This window comes from Rhincodon typus, chromosome 5 (assembly GCF_021869965.1).
Source record: "Rhincodon typus isolate 14 chromosome 5, sRhiTyp1.1, whole genome shotgun sequence".
In the NCBI taxonomy this organism is placed as follows: domain Eukaryota; kingdom Metazoa; phylum Chordata; class Chondrichthyes; order Orectolobiformes; family Rhincodontidae; genus Rhincodon; species Rhincodon typus.
In genome coordinates this window covers 82,342,004-82,360,144 of record NC_063336.1, presented here as the reverse complement: position 1 = coordinate 82,360,144, position 18,141 = coordinate 82,342,004, and the positions used below count along the sequence as shown (strand labels likewise).

The 18,141-nt window shown below is 40.1% G+C and overlaps 1 protein-coding gene across 1 annotated transcript in view; it reads right to left on the bottom strand.

The window, feature by feature from the left end:
- Positions 1–18,141, bottom strand: part of LOC109921805 (collagen alpha-1(XXI) chain) — a 300,122-nt gene that overhangs the window by 216,875 nt on the left and 65,106 nt on the right. Inside the window, exon 8 of the mRNA XM_020521855.2 lies at positions 14,069–14,077. Coding sequence (XP_020377444.2) covers positions 14,069–14,077 — 9 coding nt within the window. The remainder of the gene's footprint in view (positions 1–14,068; positions 14,078–18,141) is intronic.

Sequence of the window (18,141 nt, the reverse complement as noted above, 5' to 3'; positions counted from 1 at the left end):
AAATAGCAGATAGAGTACTAACAGGGTATACTGGCCCTAACCTTGACACTAACAATAAAACCGATCTTCTAGCAAGTGGAACTGTAGGAATCCCACATATATATTAACTAGTGTATGTAGGCTTTCAGTAGATAACAAAAAGAGGCTCACTGACAGATTTTACGACTAATACTTAGAGAAAATGAAGCTCAATTAAATGCTCAATTAAATTCAATAATAATTTTGAGCACAAGATGGGATTCATTAAGCTGTATGTTTTTAAATCTACAGCTACATCAAATAATTTCTTTACACTGCTAAATAATGCAAAATAAACTCCATGAAACATCTATTCAACTCAACCTTGAAATAAATTCAATAGTACAGCTTTCACTGCTTTTTAGGAAGAGGAATTTCAAGAACTAACAACTCTATAAGAAAAAAAACTTACCATCTCTGTCTCAGAAGAAATACTTTTAAATTTAAACTAATTCCAGGCTCCTCCAGAAGAGGGACCATGTTCCCAGTATCCACAATATCAAGTCTCTTATGTGTTTCAATTAGGTCCCCTCTCATCCTTCCAATTTCCAATAGGTAAAAGGCCCAACCTGTTCATCTGTCTTAATAAGACAAGCCCTACACACAATGGGATGAATCCAACAAACATTTTCTGAATTTCTTCTAACATAATTATATTCTTTTCTTAAATAAAGAAGTCAAACCATACACAGTACTCCACGTGGTCTCACTGAGGCCCTATGAAACTGTGGTAAAATTGCTCTATTTTTATATTCTGTTCCTTTTGCAATAAACGCCAACATTCTATTGCCTCAATAACCACTTGCTGAACCTGGATGCTAACTTTTTGTTATTCATACAGTAGGACACTAGATCACTCTGTAGCACAAAGTTCGGCAATCTGTCTCTATTTAAAGAATATATTGCATTTCTGTTTTTCTCCAAAGTGGAAAAGTTTATATTTTCACAATTAGAAGATACAAGTGTGCCAGTTCCCTGATAGTCCTTGAATAATTCTTGAAGTTTGTTTTTCTCTGTTATGATGTGGGCATCGCCAGCTCAGTCAGTATTTATTTGTCATCCTTAGTTGCCCTTGAGAAAGTAGTAATGAGCTACTTCCCTGAACAGTTGCAATCCAATTTGATATTTGAATGAGAGCAGGCCCAATCGGCTCAACCTCTCCTCACAGGAAACACCCTCCATACCCGGTATTAGCCTACGTTAACTTTCTTTGGATTGCCTCCATACCAGTATGTCTTTCCTTAGATAGGGGGTCTAAAACCCCTATTGTTGTTCCAGCTATGGTCTGACTAGTGCTTTGTACAGTTTTAGCAAAACCTACTTATTTTGATAAACCATTCCCTTTGAAAGAAAGGCCAACATTCCATTTAGCCTTCCCTATTACTTGCTGAAGTTGGATGCTAGCTTTTAGTGATTAGTGGATAAGCACTTCCATATCCATCTGTTCTGTAGCTTTCTGCACTCTTTCTCTATTTAAATACTATTCAGGTCCTCTATTATTCCTGCCAAAATGCATAATTTCACATTTCCCCATATTATGTTCCATCTGCTAAGATTTTGCCACTCACTTAACATGTAATATAACTCTACAAAATCCTTGTGTCATCTTCACGATTTGTCTTCCCACCTACTTTTGTGTCAGCTGCAAACTCGGTTATAGTATATTCATTTTCCTCATTAACATACATTCTAAATAATTGTGGCCCAGCACTGATCTCTGTTATGCTGTAAGGATATTCTCCTCACTATTTACCACACCACAATTTTCGTGTCATCTAAAAACATACTTATCAACTCTTCTACACTAAGATGTAAATCATTTCCATTCTAATAAACTTATCCGGCATGATTTCCCTTTCATGAAGCCATGCTGATCCAGCTTGAATATATTATTAACTTCTAAATGATTTATATTATATGCTTTACAACAGACTCTAACTTTAATATTGGATATATGTTGCTGAAACCATTTGGTACACATATAATAGGAGACTGTGCATGTGGTAGCAATAATAAGAACCTTTCCTCCCACCTCCAACTCCCATAGTATGTAAGAAAGGCAGCCTTGCTTGTAGGATAATGGTACAGACATTTTTTAATCTAAGATGAAATATGAGAAATTGATGCCCCAGCATCCTGATCACAGTCCTGCTCCCATAACCCATCTTGATGTTCAGTGAACAGACACCCTGCACTGTCTGCAGGCCAACTGCCTTACAGAGTTGGAAAGACAGCCCTGCATGATGAGTGACAGGACCCTAAACACATTTCTATCAGTATGCTGACAGATTGATTTACTGCTAATCCCTGGCTTGGTTACACTGGATCTGCAGGACCGACTATGGCCCACTCTACTGACAGTAATCATACGGAACCAATTACTCTGATCAGCTCAAGTGACCACATCTAAGCCTTTGGACTGATATTGGATGATTCCTTTGAATCACTGTGCCAGTATCCATGACTGACGACAGTCAAACATGTCATGATTGAGGACTGCTCCCATTACACATTGGGACATGGCCATTTGGGTAAAGCACATGCAGTGTGGCACTGATAGTGCTATATAGCAACATGTCCCCCCTCGACTGATCATTGTTGGCAAACATGATAGACTGTCTGGGTTTGTGTCTGCATTAAAAGGCAAGTCAATTTAGACATACAGTGAGGCTGTAAGCTCTGAATATGGCAGAAATACGTAAAAAGGCAAGGTGGAGATGCTCTAAACATCCAAGTAGGGCAAAGTGAATGATTGCTAAGACAGCAAGCTAACAGCCCTGAGATACACACTGCTCCAATACATCATATGTGCGCCTGTCTCTGTGCACAGAACAGCCCAGCAACTGCATATTACAATGCAAGGTGTCAGTGCAATCCAATATGTAATAGTGAACTGCAGAACAGTCTTCTAAGAGAATTAGAGATGTGTCATAAAGATGTGAGAGGTTGATGCACGTCCAATGCAAACCTTCATGTATAAAAGATGCAGTTGGTCACTATCCATGGAGTGTGTGCTGAGATGTTGGGGGCTGTTGTCCAAGATAGAGGCCCAAGCTGGAGCTGCCAATAGCTGCTCAGGCTTTCATGTTTGGAACAGCTGGCATCTAGTTCCTCTAGGCATGCAGGCATTTAGCAAATTGTCAAATAGTTAGGCGAGAATAGGCAGTAATTAACATTACATGTAAATAGGTATCTGGCCACTCAATTACCGAGATGCTTAACTTGCTATTAAAATTTTGGGTGCAAGACTGGACTTTTTTCTTAAAGTCAAGAATTTCATTTTTCTAATTTCGCCATTGCCCAAAACAGGGAAATTCCACCCTTTTAAAGACAATTATGCAAACCTACTTGGTAGAGGGCCAGCACTCTAGAATTAATATATACCAACTTCAAATCTCATTAAAGTTGTGCAGTGTTCAAAGTTAATGTTTTTTTAAAATATCAGCTAATGCATGTCACTTAGTGGCATCATGATCAAGATTTAGTTTATTCTTAAAACTAATGTAAGGTAAATCAGAGAAAAATGCAACGTGCCAACTTGTACGCATAGGGGAATTTTATAAAGTACTTTAAATCTCTGCTCTGTTCTCAGTTAAATCACTGTGTTTTTCTCTTTGTCATCTTGTGGTATTGTAGTCAGATTTGTTTATAGCTTATTTATGGAAGATACATTCTTAAATAAAGTAGGGATAATTACATTCCTGCAATTTTCCATCAAACCTTAGGCAAATCAAGCCCCTGAAAATGAAAAATCTGTACAAACTGTGATTATCTTATCATTAAGTACAGTCTAAACTGGATACTGGGGGCTCTTTCTACATTAAAGGGCCCAGTTGGCAAAATAAAAGGGTTTAACTTAACAGGCACTCTGGCCACTCAGTAGATGGAAAAGATAATGTCAGTAAGACATTTGCTGGGAACAGTTCCTCATACCTGTCCTGCCATTCAATTAGAATGTGGTGGATCTGTGACCTAACTCCATATTTTCCCTGATGTATTGTTTCCATCTGGTGAACAACTCAAGATCTCCCATGGTCTTTGTCTTATCAATATCCATTGAATTAAAGCTTTTTTTCTCTCTGCCACACTTTTTTCCATTTGTCTTATTTCCTCTACATTGCTTTGTTCCATTTTACATTCTGTTCAGCTCTGTATTCTTCTGATTTGTTTTGTCTTTTTATCTTTTCCTCTCAGAAAGGCAGGGTAAGGAACCATCAGTTACTGAAGGGTACACTTAAGATTAGTTTTGCAGAGAAAATGTACTCATGGCTCTCCTCACATTCTTTCTTGAATTACTCTTGTTGCTCTTCACTTTCTTACACCCACTGCAAACCCCACTCTTAACCTTAACACATCTGTTTAAAAGATATCCAGGCCAAGTGGAGAATGGATTACACAAAGAGTTCAGCTGCTACTATTCTACATCAAAACTATAATGCTGACCGTTTGCTGCGCCAGTTCATACAAACAAAACCTGTAACTTCCCTGAGCAAGATTGACAATTATGAATAAATATCCAGTCTTATGTTTCTGTTACAAAGCATTGCCCTGCAAATGTGAGTGCCAGAAACCCATAGGTGCAGCTCCCACTCTTCAAGCTCAAACTGTATTATTCCTTCTTAGATACATTCAGTCACAAGGCTACACATCAGCAGTGTACAAGTGGAAAATTCACCCGACAAGAGCTTAATATAGGAATGTTGTCACCCCTCTGAACTATCCTAAACATTCTTCCATAGTTAGTAAAAAAAAACTAAAGAGCTGTGGATGCTGTAAATCAGGAAAACAAACTTGCTGGAAAAGCTCAGCAGGTCCTTCACAGATGCTGCCAGACCTGCTGAGCTTTTCCAGCAACTTTGTTTTTATTCCTTCATAGTTGCCAGACTGTTACCTCACCCACCTGGCATGCCAACCCTTTGACCTACCTGGCACTGTAATCATCACTCACATGCCACCCTACCCCCTCACTTATGTTACACACTTCCCTCAGTAGCTGTGAAGTGGCTTCAAGACATTTAAATGCTGGAATAGGATAGGAAGTGGTGTGAAAAAAGGATGTGCTTTCAACTCTGAACCATTTTGCAGCTGGCATTTTAGATTCCTGGATTATGCAAGACTAGGTCAACAGAGAAGATTCCCAGGCTGGAGGCATTGAGATTTCCTCCGAAGGTAGATATGTATTTCTTTTACTTAGGGTTTCTAAATCTGATCAGAGATCTGGACCACCATGATATAACATGCAGTCAAGGGAAATGTATGTGCCTACCTAAAGCTCATTTTATGAGAAAAAGAATACCATCAATTCAGGCTGAATCTGATTCTGAATCCTAGGAATCTGCTGCATTTGATAAGTTATACGCAGAATATCCTAACCTAAGGATGAACTTCCTACATTGGTTTAGATGGCCTCATTAACACTGCATAGGTTCTGACACCACAGTACAAAGCCACTATCCCTAACACTGGGCCTGAAGCTAGGATTCAAGTTACACCAGCTCCAGAAGTGTGTCATAACATGAAACAAATTGCTTAAAATACCTACAAAGCTGCTACTGGCAACCGGCTTGGAAATAATCTTTACCAACTATTATATACAAATGAAAAAATCATGGTAGAAAAGGTGAAATTATACAAATGCACAAAATAGTAACACACAAACAGACTATTTGGTCACTTGAGTCCACTCTCAAGTTCATTAAGTTAAAGGTTGATCTGTTTGTGTTCCAAATTCCACATTTTCATCTATACTCTATAGCCTTTTATTCTCTTGCCTAACAAGAATCTGCTTGAACAAGGGGAACTACAATAGAATGAGGGAGGACTTGGCTAAAGTAAACTGGAAACAAAGATTTTATGGTGGGACAGTTGACGAGCAGTGGAGGACTTTCAAAGCAATCTTTCAAAGTGCTCAGCAAAAGTATATTCCAATGAAAAGGAAGGACTGTAAGAAAAGGGGTAATCTGCCATGGGTGTCTAAAGAAATAAGGGAGGCTATCAAATTGAAATAGAAGGCATACAAAGTGGCCAAAAACAGCATGAAACTAGAAGATTGGGAAAACTTTAAAGGTCAACAGAAAGCCACAAAAAGAGCTATAAGGAAAAGCAAGATAGAACATGAGAAAAAACTAGCACAGAATATAAAGACAGATAGGAAAAGTTTCTATAAATATATAAAATGAAAAAGAGTGGCTAAAGTAAACGTTGGCCATTTAGAGCATGAGAAGGGGAATTTAGTTATGGGATATGATGAAATGGCCGAGGCATTGAACAGGTATTTTGTATCGGTCTTCACAGTGGAGGACACTAATAACATGCCAGTAATTGACAAAGAGACGAAGGTAGGTGAGGACCTGGAAACAATCATTATTACGGAAGAGGTAGTGTTGGGCAAGCTAATGGAGCTAAGGATTGATAAGTCTCCTGGCCCTGATGGAATGCATCCCAGGGTGCTAAAAGAGATGGCGGGAGAAATAGCAGGTGCACTGGCGGTAATTTTCCAAAATTCGCTGGACTCTGGGGCAGTCCCAGCAGATTGGAAAACATCAAATGTGACGCCACTGTTTAAAAAGGGAAGTAGACAAAAGATGGGGAATTATAGACCGGTTAGCTCAACCTCTGTAGTGGGGAAGATGCTTGAGTCTATTATCAAGGAAGAAATAGCAAGGCATCTTGATAGAAATTGTCCCGTTGGGCAGACGCAGCATGGGTTCATGAAGGGCAGGTCATGCTTGACAAATCTTTTGGAATTCTATGAAGACATTACGAACGAGGTGAACAATGGGGACCCAGTGAATGTGGTGTACCTAGATTTCCAAAAGGCCTTTGACAAGGTGCCGCACAAGAGGCTACTGCATAAGATAAGGATGCATGGTATTAAGGGTAAAGTATTAGCATGGATAGAGGATTGGTTGACTAACAGGAAGCAAACAGTGGAGATAAATGAGTGCTATTCTAGCCGGCAGTCAGTGACTAGTGGTGTGCCTCAGGGATCGGTGTTGGGACCGCAATTATTTACAATTTATATAGATGATTTAGAGTTGGGGACCACGTGTAGGGTGTCAAAGTTTGCAGATGACACTAAGATGAGTGGCAAAGCAAAGTGTGCAGAGGACTGTGAAACTTTGCTGAGGAACATAGATACATTGAGTGAGTGGGCAAAGGTCTGGCAGATGGAATACAATGTAAATAAATGTGAAGTCATACATTTTGGTAGGAGTAATAGTAAAAAGGATTATTACTTGAATGGTAAAAAGTTACAGCATGCTGCTATGCAGAGGGACCTGGGTGTCCTTGTGCATGAATCACAGAAGGTAGGTCTGCAGGTACAACAAGTAATTAGGAAGGCAAATGGAATTTTGTCCTTCATTGCTAAAGGGATTGAAATAAAAAGCAGAGAGGTTATGTTGCAGCTGTACAAGATGCTGGTGAGGCCACACCTGGAGTACTGTGTGCAGTTTTGGTCTCTTTACTTGAGAAAGGATGTATTGGCACTGGGGGTGTGCAAAGGAGGTTCACTAGGTTGATTCCAGAGTTGAGGGGGTTGGCTTATGAGGAAAGACTGAGTAGATTGGGATTATATTCATTAGAATTCAGAAGATTGAGGGGGGATCTTATAGAAACATATAAAATTATGAAGGGAATAGATAAGGTAGAAGAAGAGAGGATGTTTCCACTGGCAGGTGAAGCTAGGACAAGAGGGCATAGCCTCAAGATTAGAGGGAGCAGATTTAGGACTGAACTGAGAAGGAATTTCTTCACCCAGAGGGTTGTTAATCTATGGAATTCCTTGCCCAGTGAAGTAGTTGACGCTACTTCAGTAAATGTTTTTAAAAAAAAGGTAGCTTTTTTTTGAACAATAAAGGAATTAAGGGATACGGTGAGAACGCGGGTAAGTGGATCTGAGTCCATGAAAGAATCAGCCATGATCTTATTGAATGGCGGAGCAGGCTCGAAGGGCCAGACGGCCTACTCCTGCTCCTAGTTCTTATGTTCTTATGTTCTAAATTCCTCCTGGAATATTTAATGACCCCGTCTTCATTGCCTTCTGAGGCAGAGAGTTCCAATGTTGTACAATCCTCAGAGAAAAATATTCTCCTCATCTCTGTCCTAAAAGGAAGCGTTCCTAATTTTTTAAAAAAAAACTGCTTTCAGGTTCTGGATTTGTCCACACAAGGAAACATCCTTTTCACATCTATCTTGTCAATCCCTTTCAACACCTTCAGGATCTTATTTGTTTCAATCAAGCTTCCTCTTACTCTTCTAAACTTCACTAGATGCAAGTCTAGCTTGGCCTTTCCTCACAAGACAACACACACATTCCACTGTCAATCTAGTTAGCCTTCTCTGAACCATCTCCAATGCATTTGCTCCTTCTGTAAAAAGATCAAAATTTCATAGTATTCTAAATGTGATCTCACCAATGCCCTGTATAACTGAACACAACATCCATTCTTTTGTGTTCAATTCCTCTTGTCATGAAGGATAGCATTTCCTTAGCCTTCTTGATTACCTGCATACTAACTTTTTGTGACCAGACTAGAACACCTAAATCTCTATACCTCAAAATTCAGTAGTACCCTGCTTTTTCATTCTTCCTGCCAAAGTAAATAACTTCACCTTTTCCCACAATGTACTTAACCTGCCAGATTTTGCCCACACACTCAATCCACCAATCTGAAAACTCCTTAGTCTTCTTAATTCCTACATACATTCCTACCTGTATTGATATTTTCTTGAGTTTAGTTATCCTGCCTTTGCTTCCCTCATCTATGTTAATGATGTAAATTGTAAAAGCTTGGGGACTCAGCACATACCTCTGTGGGACTCCACTTATCACATACTACCAAATAAAAACCCAACAACCATGACCACCTTCCTTTGTTCTAGGTGTGACGCCAACCAGTGGAGAGTTTTCCCTTTACGTGCATTGGCTCCAGTTTTGCTAGCGCTTCAAGTCCCAATTTTCTTTAATGATATTGGTCAAGTGATAAATGTTGGCCCCACTGTCAGGGTAATTCCCCTTTTCTTCTCCAAAACAGTCCCATGAGTTCTCTTTTCACATAAGAGCAGTCAGTTTCATGTTTCATCTGAAAGACAGTAGCTCTGATGTTGCAGAAGTCCTATAGTATAGTACTGGTGTATTAGCCTAAATTTAATAGCCAAGTTTCTTGCATGGGATTTGAACTCATAATCTACTGACTCAGAGGAAAACATGTTACCAATTAAGGGATGCTGAAATCTGGTTCCCAAAATTGGATCAGATCCAAAACCAGGTGTGAGGATCACAATGGCTCATACCTAATATTCATAACTTTATCTTACACTTAACACTGCTGCAAGCCTTTCACCCATGTCTCCCAGATTACATACATGCCAGCTATTCAACCATGAAGCAGTATCATTCAAAGCACATCACACTCACTTATCTATCTTCCCCTCACTGACAGCACTTTTGTTTTCCAATCTCCTTCCTTCAGGTCCTTTCAACTTTTCACAGAAGCAAGGGTGATCGGTATACTAATTAGAAAGTCTCTTAGTTACTGGTTAAAGGCAACAGCTTACAGCAAATATTGGGAGAAAACAACTTTCTTCAGGCTTCAGGTACTTCTCCTGCAGAAAGACAGGGACACAGAGACTGCTCTTCCAGCAGCCTGGAGTTTTCTCCCCTCTATTGTAAACACCCAACTATTCACCTGCTCAGGAATCAGTTATAGAGTTGCCATCAGGCTGATGACTTCTGGCATCTACCATGAGTTACATTTGCACAAATTAGTCAGCAATCTTTTGCTAACCGAATATTATTCTGTACATTTATCCGACGCCATTCCAGCCTCCCACTGCTCCCCCACTATTTTCAAAGCAACACTTTAAACACAATTCACAATGAGGCCAGTAACTTGTTTTTAAAAACACAGCAATTTCTTCCTCAGTCCTAGGTTTTAAAACAGCCATTTTATTACTTTAGTCCGCGATCAAGAATAAAGAAAAAGTAAAAACAAAGTAGATTTTACAGTAGATTCAAGAACGGAAATATCCCATCAGGTCTTGGGCTCTTATCTGGAGGTCTTGTTGTGAGATCTAAGGTTTGCTTGCAAAAGATGAGACGAAGAGGTTAACCTCTCCAATGAAGCAGATGTGGATGAAAGTGGCCAAAGAAGTGAGCAGCAGGATTATGTTCCTTTGAAGTCTGAACCAGAAACTTCAAGAACCTCAGTAAAGCAGAAAACGTGAATCACATTATACGTTCTGGTGTCAAGGTGATGAATAATTTTATTTTTTATTTTATTGTCCCATAATCTAGGGAGATACAGTGAAAAGTGTTCTGTCACCACAATCCAGTGTCATTTTGAGGTACAAGAAGAATAAAAGAAACTACTTAAATAGGGTTCATATTCATTGGCCAGGATCTCCAAACATAGTTCCAGGACTTCTGCAAGGTCCCCCCTTCGGGCTTACCACAGCCAGGAGTCCCTGCTCCAGGCATGGCACCACCACAGGTGATGACCCGCCACCTCTGCCAGGAGTCCATGCTCCAGGCCTGCCAAAGCCAGGAGACCACACTCTGCCATCATTGCAACCAATGTCCTGCCGCTGTTCCAGGAGTACCCACCTACACCGTTCCAGCTTCCCTGTGACATCAGGACGATGAAGAAAAAGAAAACAAGATGAAAAAGAATGCAGCTGGCCTGGAGTGGGCAGGCTCAGCCTGAACACTACCTGCTCCTTGCTCGCTGGGAGACCACGGGTTGGGGTGGAGCCGTGTCCGGCTCATTCTGCTATTGCTGCAGGAGACCTCCTCCTTTACTCACCACTCTCCAGGCTTTAAAGAAAAGAAAGCAAAGAAAACATAAAAAAGAAAGAGCAAAAACAAAAAGAAGGAAAAACAGAAAGCAGATGGGAACACACGAGCCCTGGGCTCAGACAACAATTCATGACCATGTACTTATACAACGCACTTTGTAGTTTCTCTCATCCCTTTCTTTCCAGATATCCCTCACATTCAGATCAGAGTAGCAAACACTCATTCACGCTCACTAATTTTAAGCCATTTCAGTGATAACCATGTTGATAGCTATTTGCAGTTCACGTTCTCTTGATTCACTCTTGAAACAAACTTGTTCCCCGAGTTTACAAATGTCAGCAATGACTTGTCATAAAATCTGAGAAGCTTAGTTTTATGAGCCACTGGTTTTCACCATGTAGGCACTCGTTTCTAGGTGGGTTGGGGGAGGGAAGTCATACCACTTCAAGGAAGATTTCTACATGTGCGTCTTCTGATCTGCAGAACAACATGTGCCTGAACAGAAAGCAGCTAGTACTGCTATTTTACTGTTCCTGGTATTGGTGATACTGGTTGTCATATTCCTCCGCAGGAGCAATGTCCAACTGCATATGTTGTTTTCATTCTGTAACAAAAGCAGATTGCAAGGAACTACAGATCAAGGTCAGTCAAGTCAAAGTCACGGAAAGTAACTTCAAAGAAGTTGAAAATCACCTGTGAAGGAGTAACAGTACTCCCACAGAAGCAGCAGTTTCTCAATTAAGTATGGTTATTGTTATTTAGTTTCATTGTTGAAAGCTTCCCAACTCATCAGTGGGCGGAATCTAGTTGAGGCAGCAGGGTCCCATCAGTTGCTTGAACAGATGGCAAGAGATCCACACCATCTTTTCCAGAGAAAGCCCAATAAACAACAAGCCAAAGCAGCAGTGATGAGGTCACTGGGGGCCAATCTGAGGGCAGCAGCTCTTATGTTCATCAATACCATTGAGAGGGGCAGGGTGTGTGAAACAGGGCAGTGTCGATGGCTACAATTAGGCAGCTGTTTGCCCTACGTCCAGTTGATCAGGCACTTATTGCCTTTGATCAAGGGACTTCCCTCCATCCCTCGGGATGACAAAGTGACTGCAGGGTAGCAGCTATCAGGAATTCTGCACGACAATTGGTGCACCTGCAGATGAGTTAATCTCAGTGATGAAGGGCTGAGGCTCTTAGATGGTCACTAATTGAGCAGGCCGGGGTGTTGATTATGGGCCTTCCTACCCAGGACCTAATTCTGGTGGGGTTGGGAAGATAGCAGAGCTTGGGCAAGTTACCAATCTTTCTAATTAAGTGTCCATCCTACCCAAAGCTTGCCACCTCTGGGAGCAGAAAATTCCATCCATTTACGGTGAAGAAGCACTCTCTGATATTGCTCTAGCCAGGCTGACCCTGGAAATATGCAGACAGCTTGGGAAATTCATAAAACAAGAACAAAAACAGAAGTTGCCGGAAAAGCTCAGCAGATCTGGTAGCATCTGTGAAGAGAAAATCAGAGTTAACATTTTGGGTCCAGTGACCCTTCCTCAGAACCCAAGAATAAAACAAAAACACTGGTTTAAAAGTAAAAGATGCATAAGGGATCCCTGCATATCAGTAAATTTGCCAGAAATAAACACTGAAGTAGATGAGATCATGTCAGGTTCCTGACCCAATGCCACTTTTCCAGAGATTTAATCCCTCTGAGGACCTCAGTTTGTCTTCCTTTGTGTTTTAATTACATGAACACAGTACCTGATAGTCTCAAAATGTACAAGCAATAGATCACATTTTATAAAGACTCAGATCTATGTGTATGAATGATAGTGTCTGAGATCACACAACACCACGTTATAGTTCAACAGGTTTATTTGAAAACACAAGCTTTCGGAGCCTCAGTCCTTCTTCAGGTGTTAGTGAGAAACGTAGTATCAGACACAGAATTTATAAGTAAAAGATCAAATGTTCACACCATTGATGAGGATGTACTAAACAAACCTAAGATGCTATTAAATCTTTAAATCACTTAGAAGGTTTTAATTGATTGATATGTATACGTAAATCCCTGAATTCCTTTCAAGTCACGGTCCTGAGAGAACTAAAGGTTTTATCAGTGTAAAGAAGAGGTGCCATTTTAGGTCAGACAATGCATGTTAGGTGCGAGACCTTGTTTAGAATCTTTGTTTTAGTTTGGAGTCGGACTCGTTTTATTTCTAAGGTAGAAATTTATAAAATGTCATATTGACTGACTGTTTATAAATTGTGGGCTTTTTGAACAAAGTAAAATGTATTTGCAAATACAAATTCCTCCCAGATTCACGTGCATGTGTGTGAGGGGGAAGAGAGACAGTGTGTGAGAGGGAGAGAGAGACAAAGTGTCTGAGGAGGAAGACAGAGAGTTTGTGTGTGTGTGTGTGTGTGTGTGTGTGTGTGTGTGTGTGTGGAGTGGGGGGGGAGACGTGAGGAGTATGCGTGTGTGAGGAGGGGAGAGACAGTGTGTGTGAGAGGGAGAGAGAGAGAGCGTGTGTATATGTGTGTGTGTGTGTGTGTGTGGATGTGAGAGAGAGGTGTGTGTGTGGCAGAGCTGTTGGGTGTGAGTTATTGTGTGTGAGCGAGTGTGGGTGTATATGTATGCGTGTGTCTATGTATGCATGTGTGAGAATGTATAGTGTGGTAGGATCACCTGTAGAGCGAGATGACCCAAGATCTCAGTTGCGGCCGTCCTCTTGAGTACCGAACTTGGGTATCAGCCTCTGCTTGGCGACTGTGCATCGTTGTGTATTCCGAAGTCAGCCTTGGAGGACGTTTACCCGAAGATCCAAGGCCGAATGTCCTTGACCGCTGAAGTGTTCCCCCACTGGGAGGGGTGTCGTGTGATTTCTGACCTTGTGCACCCCAGTCCAACACCAGCACCTCCACATTATGAATGATAGGTACTGGCCACGACATCGTTGTTGAAAATATTGTTTATTTGCTTTGCTTCATTATCAACAATATTGTTAACTTGGAAAATTATAAGTCATGTATATGAACAAACTTTTAGTGTGCCCACATTTTAGAGATTAGTTGCAAAGCAAACCCTCTCCATGATATTATCATTCATGATGTCCATAATTTCTGTAATATTATATGGCTATTCCTATTTTAGATTTCAATTCTGCTTCTTTATTTATCATGCAAATATGCTTAAAAATGACATAAAAATATAAATACCACCTACTTGATTATTTCCAAAATGAGACAGTCTATACATACCGGTATATTCTGGAATAAAAATTCAAAAACTGTAATTAGACTGATATCTTAAAGATATTCACGCTCACTTTAATTATGGTTATAAAGTAATGGTTATCCTAGTAACACAGAATATGTCACTGTCCACCTTTTATCATCAAAGTACAAATTAATGAAAATAGTAACTTGATAATAACCCCAAAACCAAATCAGCGCAAGTTTCAGAAGTGTATGAATGAAAGGATATATAGCATTCATTCAGGGGAAGCAACAGCAGATGTGTTGATCAAATGGAATAGAAACAATTTCATATATTTGTTAAGTAAAGGGAGTTTCAAGAATTAAAAGACAGTTAAAGACACAGCCTTCAAAATTCTTAAGATAACGTCATTATCACATAGTAGTCAGTACATGCTTAGCAAGATAAGGCACATAAATATGATTTGAGAGAAGAAAAATGAGGAGAAGTTCAAACTTATGGAAATCTCTATTTCAGCAGCACTGATGGATAAGATATTGAGAAGTCTAAGATTTTTGAAAGTGTAGACATCCTTGTTGGGGCTTAGTTAGTTGGACAGCTACATTGTGATACACAGTGATGCCAATAGCATGGGTTCAATTCTTGCCCTATGGCCTGCTGGGACTGTTGTGGCTCTCTCTATACCCTTATTGACACTCTACTGATTGGCTAAATGGTTGAAATCAGCTGAAGATCAGAGTTAAGAAATTCATTTTTAAAATATTTAACATGCAAATTAATAAATAACGAACTAGAACAGCGATGGCTGGCCAGACAATGTTTTGCAGCTGTGGTATGTGGGAGCTGGAGAACACTGGTATGATCCACAGTGACCATATCTACGGCTTGAAGAACTATGACGCAGAGGTGATGAGCTGAAATCTGAAATGCAGACATTGCAACGTATCAGGGAAGCGAAGAAAAACCTCAACACTATGTTTCAGGAGGCAGACACAGCCCTTAGATTAATTATATAAAATTTGGTGTGTGATCAGGGACAGGAAGGCATGACTGTGAGAGTGAAGCAGGTATGGAGATCCAGAATTTTGAAGCAGCCAGAGTGCCCTTTTCCAATAGGTACAAGTTTCTTGCTCCCAGTGTGGATGGGGCACAGACTGCAGGGAAGTTGAGCAAACTGATCAAAATACAATGGTTCAGAGTGTCAATAAAGTTGGAGAGGAAAGAGAAATGTAGCAGTAATGGTGATAGCTTAGTTAGTGGAATGGATACTATTCTCTGCAGCAAAGACAAACAGTCCTGAAGACTATGATGTCTATCTGCTGCTAAGGTTCAGGACATCTGCCGCTTGTGTCCGGACATGTGCAGGCAAGGTGAATTAGCTATGAGAAATGCAGGGTTACAGGGCCAGGGTAATGGTGGGTTGCTCTTCAGAGGGTCAATATGGACCTGATGGGCAGAATGACCTGTTTCCACATAGTAAGGATTCTATGATTCCATGATCTCTTCAAGGCTGGAGAGAAACTTGGAGTGGGCAGGGAAGGATCTGGTTGTTGTGGCTCACATAGATAACAACGACATATGTAGGAGTAGGAAACAGGTTCTGTTGAGGGATTGCAAGCAGCTTGGGGATAAATTAGAAACAGAAACAGTCCCAAGCGTAATAATCTCCAGATTACTACTTGAGGCACATGCTGATTAATGTAGAGTAAATAAGATTAGAGAGGCAAATGCATAGCTCGAAGATCGATGTGGGAGAAACAGGTTCCCATTCAGGGGGCACTGGCTCTAGTATTGGGTATACAGACAGCTGTTCCATTGGGACAGATTTCATTTGAACCATGCTGGCACCAGTCTCCTGGCTAATCATAAAACAAGAGTTGTAGATCGAGCTTTAAAATAATTTGGAGGTGGGGGAGGTTTCAATTGAAGTATAGTTTAAAAAATCAAAAAAGAAATGAGTAAGCATAGGTCCCGGGAAGTGAAGGGGCAAACAATAATCAAAGTGTGACAGGAAGGGGCAGAAAATATAAATCAGAACAGTACAGCGGAAGTTAGAACCAGAATAATGGTGAAAAGCAAACTTTTAAGATCCTTATTTGAACATACGTTGCAATTTTACCATGCTACAATTTGACAGCATAAATAGGAATAACAGAGAAACACAGCAGGTATGGCAGCGTCTGTACAGAGTGAAACAGTGTTAATTTTCGAGTCCAATATAATTCTGTTTTTCTATCCACAAGTATGATCACATCTGCAGAGCTTCTCCAGGATTTTCAGTTTTTATTTCAGATTTTCAGCAGTTGCAGTTTTATGGAAATAAATGAATATGACTTGAAGAAAAAAGGAAGTTGCTGGAAAAGCTCAGCAGGTCTGGCAGCATCTGTGGAGAAAGTCAGAGTTAATGTTTCGGTTAACGCAACCAGTTCTGAGGAAGGGTCACTGGACCCGAAAAGTTAACTCTGATTTTTTCTCCACAGATGCTGTCAGACCTGCTGAGCTTTTCCAGCAACTTCTGTTTTTGTTCCTGACTTACAGCATCCACAGTTCTTTCGGTTTTTAATATGACTTGAAACCATGTACAGACTTGACTGAAGGGTGGCCATGACTGGGAACTCAATATTCAAGGGTATTTGAAAAAGTGAAAAAAGTAGGCTAAAAGGAAAAGAGGTGGGGTAGCTTTGCTGTTAGTTCACCAGTGAATCATGATATAAGTGTAATATATCATGATGTGAAATCATTTTGGGTGGAAGTAAAGGATATAAAGGGAAAAAAGTCATGGGTGGGGTAATTAATAGGTCGCCAAAGAGTTGCCTCACTGTAGAATAAGTATAAATGGAGAAAAAGTGAAAACATGTAAGAAGGGCACAACAATATAAATTAATTTGCATATTTACTGGACAAATCAGATGGGCAAGAGTAAAATTGGAAGACTTATTTGTAGTATGCATCAGGAACTGTTTCTTTGGCAGTACGTTGCAAAAATTTGCCCGGGAATGGGCTATTTTAGATTTAGTAATATAAAATGAAGTATGCTTAATAAAAGATATTCTGGTTATGGATAACCAAAAGAACTGTTTCTGAAGAAGGATCACTTGACTTGAAACGTTAAGTTTGAGAGAGCAACCCGGGTTATAAACCAGTGTCCTCAACTTTAGTAAAGGCAATAACGGAGGTAATGACAATAGAGTTCTATAAAGTAGGCTAGAAAAATAGACAAAGGGGTAAGTCGGTGCATAAGCAGTAGCAGAAATTCAAGTAGATATTTTATAATACTCAGCAAAACTTTATTCCGGTCAAATAGAACATGTTGATGAGAAGGATGAACCATCTGTGGTTAACAAATGTAGATACTTCAAACCAATATTTTGTATCTGTCTTCACTATAAACATCCCAAACAAACAGGTAAACAAGATGCCAATATAGGGGGGAAAAACAACACCCTATCATAAGAGACAAAACTTTGACAGAATAATGGGATGAAAGGCAGGCAAATCTCCAGGACCTGCGGCCTGCTTACAAGAATTTAAAGGAAGTGGCCAAAGAGATTTAGAGGCATTGGTTGAAATATTCCACAACTCACTGGATTCCACGAGGGTTCCAGCAGATTTTAAAGCCACTAACGTGATACCCCTCTTCAAGAAGGGAGGGAAACAGAAAGCGCAAAAATATAGGCCAATTAGTCTAACATCTGTCATTGGGAAAATGCTAGAGTGACAAGTTAGCTGGCTATTTAGAAAAGCTGATTACAATGAAGCAAGTAGCATGATTTTGTGAAAGGGACATGTTTGACAAATTTGCTAGAGTGCTTTGAGGATATAACAAGCAAGTTTATCAACTCTAGGGGGAACCAGATGTAATACATTTGGATTTCCAGATAGCATTTGATAAGGTACCACAGGAAAGGATATTGCACAACATAGGAATTCATTGTATTGAGGTAAAGCATTTGCATGGATTAGAGATTGATTAACAAACAGAAAACAGATTTATGATCCTTTTCCAGACTGAAAAGATGTAACTAGTGGAGTACTCAAGGATAAGTCCTCACACCTGTACATAGTTCTTTGAAAGTTGCATCACAGGTAGACAGGATGGTTAAGAAGGTGTTTA